General features: G+C 41.4%; 1 protein-coding gene across 1 annotated transcript in view; it reads left to right on the top strand.

Moving 5' to 3' along the window:
• LOC109465479 overlaps window positions 1–13,429 on the top strand; it is a 30,644-nt gene extending 17,215 nt beyond the window's left edge. Inside the window, 18 exon segments of the mRNA XM_019762770.1 lie at window positions 1,788–1,987; window positions 2,634–2,770; window positions 3,106–3,272; window positions 3,754–3,968; window positions 4,364–4,528; window positions 5,021–5,154; window positions 5,624–5,706; window positions 6,185–6,359; window positions 6,692–6,890; window positions 7,261–7,406; window positions 7,863–7,961; window positions 9,443–9,604; window positions 10,123–10,357; window positions 10,887–11,029; window positions 11,451–11,573; window positions 12,120–12,254; window positions 12,715–12,808; window positions 13,291–13,429. Coding sequence (XP_019618329.1) covers window positions 1,788–1,987; window positions 2,634–2,770; window positions 3,106–3,272; window positions 3,754–3,968; window positions 4,364–4,528; window positions 5,021–5,154; window positions 5,624–5,706; window positions 6,185–6,359; window positions 6,692–6,890; window positions 7,261–7,406; window positions 7,863–7,961; window positions 9,443–9,604; window positions 10,123–10,357; window positions 10,887–11,029; window positions 11,451–11,573; window positions 12,120–12,254; window positions 12,715–12,808; window positions 13,291–13,376 — 2,698 coding nt within the window. The 3' untranslated portion in view covers window positions 13,377–13,429.
• The last annotated feature ends 1,071 nt before the right edge of the window (window positions 13,430–14,500 follow it).

Here is a 14,500-nt window from a genome sequence, read left to right on the forward strand (position 1 = left end):
GACTGAAGAAGTCTACACCGACACCAAACCAAGCTTGCTGAAGCGTAGGTTAATTAAAGCATTAAGACATATGGATTCAAATATTGTGAGTAGTTTGCAAAATGTGTAACATCACTATAATTTTACTTGCATTGCAGTTCTATTGAGTCATTTTGAGAAAAAGTTGTTTCAATCGCAGTATTTGAATACATTGAAAATATTGGATAACTTACCCGTCGACTCCAAGTAACGCCAGTGAATAGCGTTACTTTAAATTGAGATTAGATAAAAGAATGTCCGCTTCGCTGAATTCTACAAACAAATTAAAGTACTATGACTAAATTCTCTGTCTTCGGCCCTCTTATTGCTTTTATGGTGTCTACATACTAACGTATATGTGAGGGCATTGCAGTACTGTGCCCTTGAATCCAACACACGCCTAGGCCTGTACTCACCGAGGCAAAAGGTAACATTTGCTCGTACAACAAGAACCCGATAAGGTCTCTATTGACATTAGAAAGATAAAATCCATCAATGACTTAACAGGGCGAACAGGATCAATGTACGACCATGAAAGATTGACAAGAATTGTTATAATCACATTCAAACATATCATTATCAAGGTGGTTGAAACCATTGACAAACCAGCCTGAAACAAACTGTCTTGGTTTTATCTCTTGGTTTTCCATCGTTTTCTAAGACGACGGTAAAGGTTGCGAGGGGTTTGGGCATAGAGGGCTGACGGGAAATAATCCAGAACCGTCGATTATCCAGAACTGATCTGGATAGTCCACGCGTACGCGTGCTCGCTCCGAACCGTGCCTGACGCAAATCTACGTATAACGTCTTGAATACTAAACTTGCCAGAAACGTACCGTATCCTAACTATAACCAATTAAGGCATAGAACTAGATAGGTACGGTTCTGGATACGATAGGGGCACTCACACTCTCTTGCAATTGGTCTTTTGCAGTCGGGCTCTAATTTTTTACCGACAGATCGTCACAACTAACAACATCCTCGGCTGCAATAAGTGGCCACGACATCTGTAGTGTCTCTACAATGGAATGACTGGCGGTCAATAGTACGGATGACAACCACAGTGTGGATGACAACAGTATGAGACAAGCTTGATGTGCCTCACGTTGTTTATGTCGCCGCGGCTCCTGAAAAGTCACCCTGACCTCAGGGTTGACTTGTGATCTTTGGCCGGCTCTTGTTTGACAGGACAATAGAAGCCATGTTTGCTCCTCAGCGACAAAACAGATAAACAACACGACTGTTCCATCTGGAAAATTTACGGGTAGACACAGAAATCGTATTTCTGTCGGCTTACGGCCTACGATACCTAGTATCTTCTGTTCCATCTCTTTGATTTCTGTATCTTGCGCTGTTTATTTCGCAAGTTTTTGTACTCTTTTTTAGTCGTGAACTGATGAAATACTACATTACCCTGAGAGTTTATCACATGGTAGGTCCCGCCTGGGGTGAAAGATAACCATTGGGTCATACAATACGAGCAAGGCAGGTGTCTGAACACTAGTCTAGTCGTGTGCTCCATTTAACAGCGTCCTTTGTCGATGTGGAAGACTGCAGTACTCTTCGTCGCCTGGGCGGCGTTGTGTTTGTCAGACGACACCACTGGCAGGTAGTATTCTCTTCTTACTGACGCTCTCTTGGAGTTGGTACGTTAAATTTGTCATAACTATGCCGTTTACAGACGAATAACGCAAGTATGTGGTATTTTATGGGAAGCTAGACGTAGATATATCCACAGTTATGTCTTGAACTGTTCGATATATTGACAGCGTTGAGGGCAAGCGGCCATTGTCGTGCCATGGAGAGTGCCCTGAGTACGAGCTGCTGTGCTCGAGCCCAGAGTACGCTGTGCGTCGGTATAAGAGCGGCCTGTGGGTATCGACCAGTGTACGGAGGACCAGTATCACCAAGGCCAGTCTGATCGGGCGGCAGCGACTACACAAGTACCTGAAGGGAGAAAACAATGAAAGTAAGTATCTGGTTAAGGCGTTCTCTTAGTCGTCATAGGTTATTGTACAATTTTCACTCCATAAACATTTCAAGTAGACTGCGCCAGAAATTACCTAAGACAGAATTTTTATTATAAAATGACGAATTTTGCACGACAAAGGCACGACTATCCCAAGAATGTCCTCAGACGAACGTACGACGAATGTGACTGTATCCTAAAGCAGACACTAAATGCTCTCAGTGTAACTTTCATAGCATGGGAACTTTCATGATATTATAATTGAATGATTCATAGAAGGTTTTCAAAACAAAATTGGTTGCAATTAATTTTTTTACCATGTTCAATTCTTGATTGTTCTTTTCTAACATTTGCCTAAAGCGATGGGGATGGGAGAAGTTTCGTTGTATTTCATGCTGGCATTGGCGACCGCAATGTCTCCTTTTCGGCGATATTATACTTCGTTTTTTGTTCAGAATAATAGTCAGGCATATTATGGATAGTCCATGCGTATCCAGGATCGTGCCCGGCGCAAATCTACGTTCTTGGATACGCGGAGACTATCCAGAACCATGCCTGATCCTAACCCTAACCCATGGTATAGAACTGAAAAGGCACGGTTCTAGATACGATACGATCAAACTTAATTGTCTTACTGGATCCACAGAGACCAAGATGGCGTCCATCTCACCGTTGGTGATGCAGCTGCGCAGGTCGTCACGTGACCCGACACGTGAGGTGACCGTCTCTATCATCCTCCCCAAGGACGTGGCGAGTAACCCTCCAAAACCGACTGATCCAAAGGTAAGACGGTCTTTAAGGTTCCTACATCAGCACTCACTAGTTTTCTTTATTTCATCTTTTCTTATCACTGTCATTTTTGACCAGCGCGCGTGTGTGTAAATGTGTGATTTTACATGTAACGGTACATGTATTTGTATTTGTGTGTGTAATGTGTGTGCATGTATGCGCATGTGTTCGTGTGTATGTATGTATACATGTGTTCATGTGTTTGTGTGTACGTGTGTGAATTTTGCTTGTGTATCTGTTCGTTTATGTATGTGTGTGTATTTATGTGAATAACGAATAATTGTACTTCACATTAATATTTCTGTGACTTTTGTGATCATGCTTGTCAGGTGGTGATCGATCTCGTTCCCGAGACCATTGTGTACGTCAAGTCGTTCCCACGACAGAGTGCCGGATTTGTGCCTGAACGAGAGGCCAGAAAATTCTTCCATACGCTATCGGAGAGAGAAGAACTGTTCGAGCACGAGGACTACTTCCACATTGCCCAGTACGACAGGTGAACAAAGTATTCCGCGTTACGGCTTACTAATTAGAATACAACACTTGTCTGTTGATTTACTACGACGCGATGAGGCATGGTTGGTTTAACTGGCGACATTATTAAGCTCATTGCACAACCAAACTCCGCCTCCTGACTGACCGGGTCCTGTTATATCAAGAACGGTCCTTTATTCAGCGCCATATCCACACACAGTTCTGGATACTTCACACGTATTCAGAACCGTGCTTTTGGCAAAGCGGCGTTCTTAGACACACAAATATCCATGGACCAGTGCCTGATCATATCACTATCTCATTCAGGCATAGAATTGTATTTGCACTTTTCTGAAAATACAATTTCCTTAGGAGAAGGAACTTGTGTAACTCAGGCTAGCTCCTGGTGAATGAAGTTAAATTTTGCGTTATATTGGGTCGTTTAGTGAATCTTTCAAAATATGTTTTGTTTTGAATTTCTTGTGTTTAAACTGTTTTTCCAGTCTGTCCCCTGGTCTGGAATCACAAAACGAGATCTGGATATTTGCCATCAACGAGGTGGCCCACCGGATGCTGCAGGTTACCGACAGTCTGGTGAGCGGCAGGGGGATCCCGCGGTGTCTCCATGGGGACAACAGGCCGCTGAGGTGGACCAAGATGAACCCGGCTAACGTCCCTGTACTCACACGGGACATGTGCCCCACGTCGTTTTGCCATGGTAGGCCAGTATCACGTATATAACGAGAGAGACTCTGAGAGCTGAAAAACCTTCCCTGTCCCATGTCCTTAGTGCTGTACTATCTTCCCTATCCTAAGTTTTGAAGAACCCTCCCTATCTTAAGTGTTGAAGAACCTTCTCTGTCCTCAGTGATGAAGAGTCTTCCCTGTCCTTAGTGCTGAATGGCCTTCTCTGTCCTTAGTGCTGAAGAACCTTCCCTGTCCTTAGTGCTGAAGAATCTTCCCTGTCCTTAGTGCTGAAGAACCTCCCCTGTCCTTAGTGCTGAAGGATCTTCCCTGTCCTTAGTGCTGAAGGATCTTCCCTGTCCTTAGTGCTGAAGAACCTTCCCTGTCCTGTTCTTCAGATGTCATTTCTCACATTTCTTTTATCTTCAGGATCCAACTGCCCGAAGTACGATATGCTGGAGAGGGTCGGAGACACCATAGAGAAGAGACACTACACTGACCTGCAGGTCATCGGTTACGTGGCAACAAGCTGTCATTACGACACCGCCGTGGACCAGTCTTACATGCCACTGTGGCAGCAGTTGAACAACACAGGTGTGTTCATCAGCAGTTCAACCAATGATAGCATAGCCATTAACTGTTGTACCAATGAGATCGTGGTTGCATTTCCGTCAAATATTTGGATATCTACAGACCGAGGTACTAAGCGAGCAGTGCTATGGGGTCGGTTTATTGTACACATTTTTTTACCTTTCCTTGCGTATCCTCATGCTTCTACTAACATGATTGCAGAACCATGATTGCATTACATTCGCAAAAAGTGTTATCTTTTCGGCTGCGTGGGTGAACAGCATGACTGAAGATAATATATGGGTGTATTGTGATAATACAACAATTATGATATTTGGTACACAATATATGATTACATTCTGGGCTAAGGAATAACTTTCCGTGGTACTGCAGTAGAACCTCGGGATATCTGTGTATCATGTTCACGATTTTTAGATAATAGCTTGATGGTTACTTCATCAATCGGTTTGTATTATATGGCATTAGAAAGCTTATCCCTTTTTCTACACCCGAAAGGTATATCTCCAGCAGAAGTTCAGGCGTTTGTGACAACTATCGTACAAAGCCGTAAAAATCTGGATGGCGAGAAAGGCTGCGAGAAGTTCTTCGTTCTATACTACGCCATGGACGGTAGTGCCACGGCTTCAACGGTAGGAGACTTGTTGTTGCTGCTGTTACTTCCGGGACGGAAGTATTGTTTACGGTCGCGTTGACAGTTTGTGTGTTTGTGTCCAGTCCACACTGGGACCTGGTGAATTAAATCATTGTTGCTGCTGTGGTTGTTGTTTTTTACGTAAGGCAGCCACATACATGTAAACAAGGTGCCAAACATTCAAATTGTATAAGTAATTATGACTCAGGGGTATATTAAAGAGCGGCGTTAATTCTAATTTCGAGTCGGATATCATCTGTAAAACAATCTTACCATGTACCCAAAATAAGATGATTTGAATGTTGGTGGATAAAAGGGGCTTTTATTTCTGGATTGTTAACCTGAATTTGAGGTATATACGTATGCCCCTTTAGTTTACATTTGCCATCGTATCTAGATTTAGTTATCACTACATTCACAAGGATACGATACGTCGTTCACTTACATTTTAAATGTTTTCGTTTCAGGTTTTGATACGGTCGAACAGTGGTCAACCAATGTTCCAAATACCTAAAACGATACAGACCCTTCATGGAACAAAGGATGTAACGTAAGTCTCTGACGTTCATTTCTCATCCAGCAATGAAAAAAAGTCAGACTAAGGGCCCAGACACGCTCGTCGCACGGTCATCTTACGACAAACTGAAGGCATTCTTGCGATAGTCGTACATGTGTCGTGCAAAGGTTGTCAAAAAACATTTGTCTTGTAACGGATAATGCTGTCTTTGATCCTTGTCAGTGTTTGTCTCTGTCACAATCTACGTGAAAATTATACGCCATCAAAATCGTACGGCAGACTACGACAAAGGTGACCAGGCCCTAAATTCTGTCATTGTATTGTACATTCTGTTGTATTACGTTCTTGTAAATTCATTGACATTTTTCAGAAATGATCGTTTCCAGAAACTAATAATGTACTCATCACACATGCTTCACATTTGTATAGAATGGTAATGGATACATTATTCCATATGTGAAGAAAATGCACGTGATTTACTAGACGGCTGTGCGCCCTTTTTCCATTACAGGACTTTTTACACCAAGTGCTTCGGAGGAAATGTGTTCTACGATCCGCACAGTATCTCTGACAATGGCAAACTCCTGTTGGATACCATGAAAAGCAGCGGGAAATGCGTATTGGGAGACCACATCAGTATTGCGGAGTATCATTCCCAGTCGCGGTTATTTGATCGCTATAACGAGGTATGTTTTTCGTTTATTTCGTTCTCCATAGAATAAATGATGCTCATTTATGATTATTGCCCTTTTATTGGGCAGAGAGTTGGCTTCAGTTGATTGACCAGGTTGTTACCCAGGATGCCTTGCGAAGTAGGATGGGGTATGGGGTCGCCAAAATGGTATGGTACATAGACCATGGTGTCATACAATCCTATGAAGTAATATTGCATATTATATGGTGTAATTCAATCTGGTATTTCACCATGATCATACCATACAGTTGCAATAGATTTACATAAACACAAAACACTTCTAACGAGTATGATATTTCTGATTTCTCATTAACACTGTTCCAGATAATGGTTGATAGCGATGAAAGCTGCACTGACCAAGGCGACCGCCCGGCCTTCTCGTACGATATTCCCCTGAGTAACAACTATCTGGACCCGAAGGTGGTACCTGAAGTCACGGAACCCTGTAACACCACCGACTGTGCACACTTCTCTGTCAAGATGACTCTCGGTGATAACCTGAGACTAGTGTCGCAAGACCCAGGTAAAAATGTGATTCATTTATGCAGACTTGTAGACTGAATTGGTACCACTTATTATTTCACTGTCACACAATATATCTTCATCAATATGCCATCACTTTTTCATATTTTTCGGTAATTTTCAAACATAATTTGCACTTTGCCAAGAGAATACAATTTGAACGTTATGAAATTATACCAATGTACAGATTGCTGCACAACCATATGTTATGTATTTTGTGATAGTTCGGCTGCCAGACCGTACCAAAACCCCTCTCAGTTAGACTTTGCGTGCCATAGGTCTGACATCCAGACTAATTCTGTGTTTCTGCTGAGATTGAGTTCGTACGCTGTTATAGTGTTGTCATAACCAAGCATATTTTTGTCTCCCAGCTAAGTTTGTTTGCACAGAGAGCAGCCCTCTGTCATGCTCGTACTACCAGGCATACCACAAGGCGCTGCATCCCATCCTAGCCTACATCAACGGGGAAAACAAGGATGGGATATCCATGAACATGACAAAGCCTTTGTTTGGACACGTGAGTTGTTTTTAAACTTCCACTGTCAGGCATTCACGAATTTGGCCTCCTGAACACTACACACACACACACACACACACACACACACACACACACACACACACACACACATGGTTAGGAGCAGCCTGTTTTCGTCTGTAAGTTAGCAGCAAACCATCCAACTATTTTGGAGTAAGCCAACAGTGTGTTTCGGGGTCACATTTGACTCAAATTTAAGTCAAATTCGTTTCGATCCGTAAGTGCCTCTTCTATGTTCCAATGTTCTTTGCATAGCTTATTTTGCTTTACCTCAATGTACAGAAGCCATTACATGTGTCTTGCTAGCCGTCAGTGTTTTTGTCCCTTTTCCACTCCACAGGAACGGGAACCAATAAAGAGCAGTATACAAAGGCGCAATTTAGCACTGAATCGTACCCAACATCTGCTTGAAAATGCCATTTATCCCGTTCTGCGTAGGTTTTACCCAGTGACAAGCAATGTGGGAAGTCGTTCGTCCTGTGCATGTACCTGTCAGAGAAATACTTCAACAGTCCACCGGAACCGCTCACAGAGAGGGTAGGTCTAAATTTCATAACAGCTGCGACTATTAAATACTTAGGCCACACCAATTTAATTTGTTGGTTCTCGGATTTTTTTACGAAAAACATGAAGCGACAGGGCGAAAAAAAAAAAAAAGCTCTGATGGTGAGGCCAGGACTGGAAATAGGGGCCCGGGGACTCGTGTTACTTTTACTTCTACGTATACTGCAGTTTTCACCACCTATGATCTTATTCCCACATAGGTATGTATTGATTTTATTATTAAATGGTTTGCAATAAATATAATTTTGATAACTGATTTTATTGATTTCTATTTGAAAAAATGGCAATAGTACTCAGAAAATCATAATCATGGTCTTGGTTATCAACTCGAGGTGACAGGGCACTCTTGAATTGTATAAATTATAATCTAAAAATAAAACAGAAGCATTTTTTTCTTCTATTCAGTGCTGGTGAAGGGTACTTTCAGTACATGTTAATGTAGTTGAAACTTCTAACAAAAGGGGGAACTCTGACTCAGTTCAACCTCCTTGGTTAAACCTGACAAGAAATCATGCATAAGTTATATATATATATGCAGTGCATGACTCTCTACTGCCAAGTGCATTTTTGTCTTCTATTCATGAAAGTCAAAAACCAACAGTGTACAGAACGATAGATTTATCAGGATAATTTTCCTGATGGCTAAACTTTATACTTCAGAATAACTTTGGACTCGTCCATCACATATCAAGGAATAACGTTATATAGTTCATCAAACCCACCGGCAAAGACGGTCACAAACCTGCGCAAAGTTTTCCTCTAATAGAATTTCAACGCATGTGTGACCAAAATTCTAACAACATAAGAAATGGTGGCTTATCCAGATCGCCCTCCATGATTATTTTCTTGCTTCAAGAAGCCTACATTCCTACTTTTGCTTCTTCAAAAATTTGTAGTTCTGCCCACAGCCGGCAAAGTCGGCCATGTTTCTTCCTAATTAGCATGAAAAATCAGGCCCTTCTATTGGTTCCCATACGTCACATGACCAACTGCTAAGAGAGACACCTATCAACTCTTGACAAAACTGCAGCATTCTGATTTTTTAGATTTTTTTTCAGTGATTTAATTTTTTTTTTTTTTGATTTGGCGAAAATCAGAAGCGGCGATTCCGAGACCCAACAAATTAAATTGGTGTGGCCTTACATAACAAAGATCAATAATAGAAATACACGTAAAAGAAAAACAAAACAATGAACACTATACATAAATAGAATGTCTATCTAATGTATGTATATATGACCATCTACGTAACTATTAAAGGGATAAAAAAAATATACTTTGTGCAATTTAAAACTTTAATTTCAGAAGGTGTGAAATTACCAGAGCTACAGCTATTTGGGCTTTCCATCAACAAGGTTGGAAGAACTTGAAACTTGAAATGAAACTTTCAATACTCATTCAGGTATCGTATTTGTCTTTCTTAGGAATGATTCTTTAATTTCCTTCTTGTCTAGGTTAGGATCACCTTCGATGAGAATGAGTTCGTGGCGTATGAGAAGTCATTTGTGGGAAACTTTGAGAGCGCGCTGGTCGACGCCAGAGTGAGAGAACGGATCGACGAGATGCTGCTTCAGCTGGACGGACTGGAGCCCTTTGGGGTCAAGTACAACCCAAAGGTATCCCGGCTGGTGTTCCCCGTAGGCTCATCTTCTCGTTTTGTCTTTAGTTACTTCCGGGACGGAAGTATTGTTTTGGGTGGCGGTGTTTTAGAGGGAATTTATATGTATGTCGTCCTCATCAGCCAGGACTGGAAGTGAATGGGTGGAGATTGGGTGGAGATTTCAGTTGATTTGCAGGGTTGCCACTTGCCAGTATACTCTAGGTGGTAGGAGGTGGTAAGAGATAACCAGGAATAAGTACTGTGTAATCATGGTATATAAAACAACGTGTAGGATTGAGTGACGTCATACAATTGTAATTGTTTGATTAATCATTAGGGTATACCTGCAAGTTGGCAGACAGCATATTAATGGAATTTTACAATGCATCCCAAAAATCATTGACGTATGGTATTTTACACTAGTCAACTAAGTGCACCTTATATAATAATGAATTAGACTGACAACAAAGTTTCCTGCGATGGTATACTGTTTATCTATCTTAACTTATTCTCTAATCTCTTCACTTGTTACAGCTTGTCTGGATTGGTGCCTACGCTGACCCTGGGAAGGAAGAGACGGTGATGAAGATATTTGTTCGCGACGACCGGAATGTTCAGAAGAAGAAAGAGAAGCAAGTCACACCTAAACCCAAGGACTCGTCAGAGGAGAGATATCTCCCAACGCCGACGTCTTGTCACAGTAAGGAGTGTTTACCTGTCCGCGTGGTGAAGGACTACGGAGACTTCTTGGAGGTTTACTTTCCGAAAGGTAGACTTCCTTCCATACTTGTTGATTCCAACACTGTGATTTTGGAAACGGATTTATTGCAATGGTGTGATTTTTGGATGCGTCGTGACTTCTGGATACGTCACGTCGACATTTATGACTGGAGCATCATGAAGGTTCCTTATTGATTGTGCATAAATTATATGATCTTCCCCATCGATGTTGTCCAAAGTATGAAAGTCGTATCTTAGCAAAGATGGATCTTGAGGCATTTTATGGAGACTTGAAATCTGCAGTACTCAAGAAAGCCACTAGGAGGTCCAAAAACACACGCACAAGCGGTACTGAAAACATAACCATCTCGGCGAAGATAATTATACGATTTTCAACTTTGTAAATCTTCGTATAGCTACTGTGCTGAGGTGCCATTATCTTAAGCGAGTTAATCTAGCTTCTCACTCTATGATAATCTTTCGACTATCTCCTCTCCTCACCTCACCGGTCCCAATGCAGTCAGGTGACTGCCGTCGGGGCAACATAGCAGTCAACAAACTATTTCTTTACCTCCCAGTGAAGGGTGTGTTCACCCAGCAGAATGTGTGTGAATCGGGCACATCCGGCCGACTGTTGCTGCAGCCAATACACAAGTACTTCCGGGGGTACAACATGGAGGAAGACAACATAGGAGATTTCTCCTATCCAGTCTCTCTCAGGGTGGGTCGTCATGTTCTGCACTTAGACATGTGTGTCTCAATATTTACGTTTAATGTCGCATCTGTGAATACTGACATTTGCTTCCGGTGCGATAATTTTAGGGCGATCTCCAAGAAAAATTATAGCTTGATTGCTATTGAGAGCTTTCGAATCTCAAAATCCTATGGCTGGCATTGCAAATCGCATGTTGTAAATGCATTCTGTTGCCCGAATGTGCCAAAAATGCAGCTATCAGTGTGTAAAGTAAGAATATGCATCAAAGTAAGATCAATGCAATATCCTGATGAATATCGAAGGAGACAGTGGTTGTTGAAAATTTGATCTCTGTGAAACTCTGTGTTGGAATAAAGTTCAACTTTTTACTATAAGTAGATGCATGTTAGCACCGTTTGTAGTGTAGTGCTCCTCTCTATGTCAGCAGTACAGACTGTTTTTCGAGAAAGGGGCGGAAGTAGACAACGTGTGTGACGCCGTGTACGAGATGAGCGTGGCCCTCCCACCCAGGTACGCCGACAGGGAGATCCCGGAGCCGATCACGGACAAGGTATGTGCAATCATGAACGTTCATCTGTGTTAGTACTTACCTGTTTAATTAGAGTTAAAAGGTTTTAACACTGAAGTTTACAGTGAAAAAGATTTAACTCTAAACAAGATATATGGTAATTTTTACCTTCGATTTGGTCATAATTACAGTCCGAGCAGTGGGTTTTATTTGGGTATCTGATTGTCTGCACAGAGTAGGTTGACAGCTCGTTGGTGGGGAAGATTCACAGGCAGAATGACAGGTCAGACACAGGAATTAAGGTGAACGTGAAGGTCTTCGAATCACAGGGATTAGTGGTCGACGAGGAGGGAATCCTGGATTGCATTTTAGCTACCCGAAAGTCTTAAACTCTCGAATCTCAATTGTTGTAGTATACGTGGCTGGCAGAAAGATTTACACAGCATCATGAAAGGGACCAAAACCGATAGAGGAGTGGATAAAAACTCACAGTTTTACCTTCAATTATTCCCATTAGAAAGGCCAATGTAGTACGTAGCTTCTGTAGACTTTCAACGCGCTCGCGCTAACATTGATGTTGCCTTTCAGTTGAAGACCTTTGAGCGTAATGGGACATACATGTACGTAGTCGCCGTGCCAGGGAGCTACAGTCTGGAAACTATCAAGGACAAAACCTACCATCTACTGGTGGACCTGACACAGGCAAACCTGGCCATTGAGAGGGTAAGAGAGAGACATTATATCCACATGTGTTATAGACAGTACTTCGGTCTTCTGAATATTTTTTTTCTTTTGCTAAAAGTTCACCAATTAGACATGTTCAAAAGTTTTTTAAAAACTTGAAATAACTGTGAAGATTCCTTTAGAAAAAACGCAATAACAAAATCTTACGTTATATTATCAGCTACATCAGTCCAAAAATATTTCAGACTGAAAGTATCCTGTCAGCGTAATATTCAACTTATGAGGTATATCTTGATTTGAGACACGGACATTTGTTTTGCCATATCTACCCATGCATGATTCAGAGGAAGACCAATCCATTGACTATATTGCATGTTAACCTGTTAATATGACAGCAACAGTGTACTTCTAGAAAATTACATCTAACTATAAATCATATGATCATGTGTATATATGAAACATATTCGTCTTATTCTGTTTCTCTATCTTTCCCCAACAGTACTATAGTATAATATTCACCTACGACCCTCCATTCACCGACCTAGAGGAGAGGATGACGTACATCGGGTTAGTAAAGGAGCCGCAGGGTGAGGGTAAGTCTCATTTCTGAATCCCTTTCTTGTAAATTAATGGGATAACAGGGGTGCTATCCCATTAATTTACCACATACCGTATATTTTCTACCTATAGCTATCCCATGTAAAAGTAGTTAGCACGTTTTTTTAAGTACTAAATAAATGGGATAAATAACCAAAGCTGACTGACGTGACTGACTGTCGAGTGTCATCCTTGCTCAGCCACCCGAACCACGACTAGGCTACTGCACTCACAAATTATGCCGATTCATCCACATTCTAGTCGCGTCGATTAGATTATTTTCAGGGGTTAGTATCGATAGTCTGCAACATCTAGCGTACGGAGAAATACGGACGAGTAAGATGAGAGAGAGAGAAAGAGGGAGAGTGGGAAAGAGATAGGGGACAGCATCCGTCGAACAGTGCCATAGAAGATTTTACAGAGCTGCTGTCAAACCACATTCTCAATCTATGACATCTGTATATGTTTCCACTTACAGAAAACAGCGAGAACCAACCAAAGCAAGATTCTGGCCATGGAACAAGTAATGAGAAAGAGCAAGGAACACAACAGCAAGATGGTTAAGACGATTCGCCGAAGAAGTTTACCAAAGAAGAATAAATTTATGTGCACTCAGACAGTGATGCATCTAACGTTATATATGTGTGAAGAAAATGTTCCTGAAAGCTCCTCGTACCCTAAGAAATGAGGTTACGAAGTTTCCTAAAACCATGTGTTCTCTAATGAATTATATCTAACATCGTATCAATATTTACCTAAACGATGTAAAATTATATTCCACAGAAAACTTTACCGTGCTACCGCGTATAGTGTCTACAACGTAGCATAGTATCATTTCTCCGTACCTTTCTGTACCTACAGATATTATATACATCCATATAACAACACACAGCAAAGAGATTCCAATGCTGAGCCTGTTTTATTGTAATCCTATAAGAAGCCAAGCTGTAGGTGCAACAATGGAGAACGGTTGAATACTTACCTCATCACATTCGATTCGGGGTGACAGTATGAACAGTACATGAATTGGTAGTCAATGACTTCAAGCTGGAAGTCATGTTGCTAACGTAGTTAAACCAAGGAGGTTACAAATAATACCAAGGAGGTTGAATATCAGTGATAGATTGATTGATTGATTTCCAAACTGCTTGGTTAAACGTAAAACTGTTACAAACTGGCAAAAGCTAAGATTTAAAACATATTACTGAATGATTAACCATGAATGTATCCACTGTACCAAGCGTCATATGTAGAAGACAGCTAGAGGCGGTTTCATTGCACGCTAAGAAAAAATTCACTCTTCAGGTTCGAGGAGCCACACTTCGTTCGGGTGCCCGGTCCTAGGAGCAGGACTTCACATATCCCTGGTAGATAGAGAAATATCTATGAGATAAAAAAAACTTTACGAAAAGTTAGAATTTACACATCAAACTGCACCGATATGTGTTGCCGGCATTTCAAATTGTGGGGTGAAACGTTACATTTTCTATAGATTGCACCGTAATGAAGGGTTACTACGTCCAAATTTGAATACTATGTTCTAAAACATGAAGACGTAACGTTATATCTAATACTACGAGTCAATACTAGACAAGCCATGCATATCCAAGTTTCCTTTCAAAATACTGTTTTAGGTTAATTTATTAATTATCCACGGTGCAATATAACCTTGGGCGCTTGGGGGAGCC

This window comes from Branchiostoma belcheri, unplaced genomic scaffold (genome assembly GCF_001625305.1).
Source record: "Branchiostoma belcheri isolate BF01 breed outbred unplaced genomic scaffold, Haploidv18h27 scaffold151, whole genome shotgun sequence".
Taxonomy (NCBI): domain Eukaryota; kingdom Metazoa; phylum Chordata; class Leptocardii; order Amphioxiformes; family Branchiostomatidae; genus Branchiostoma; species Branchiostoma belcheri.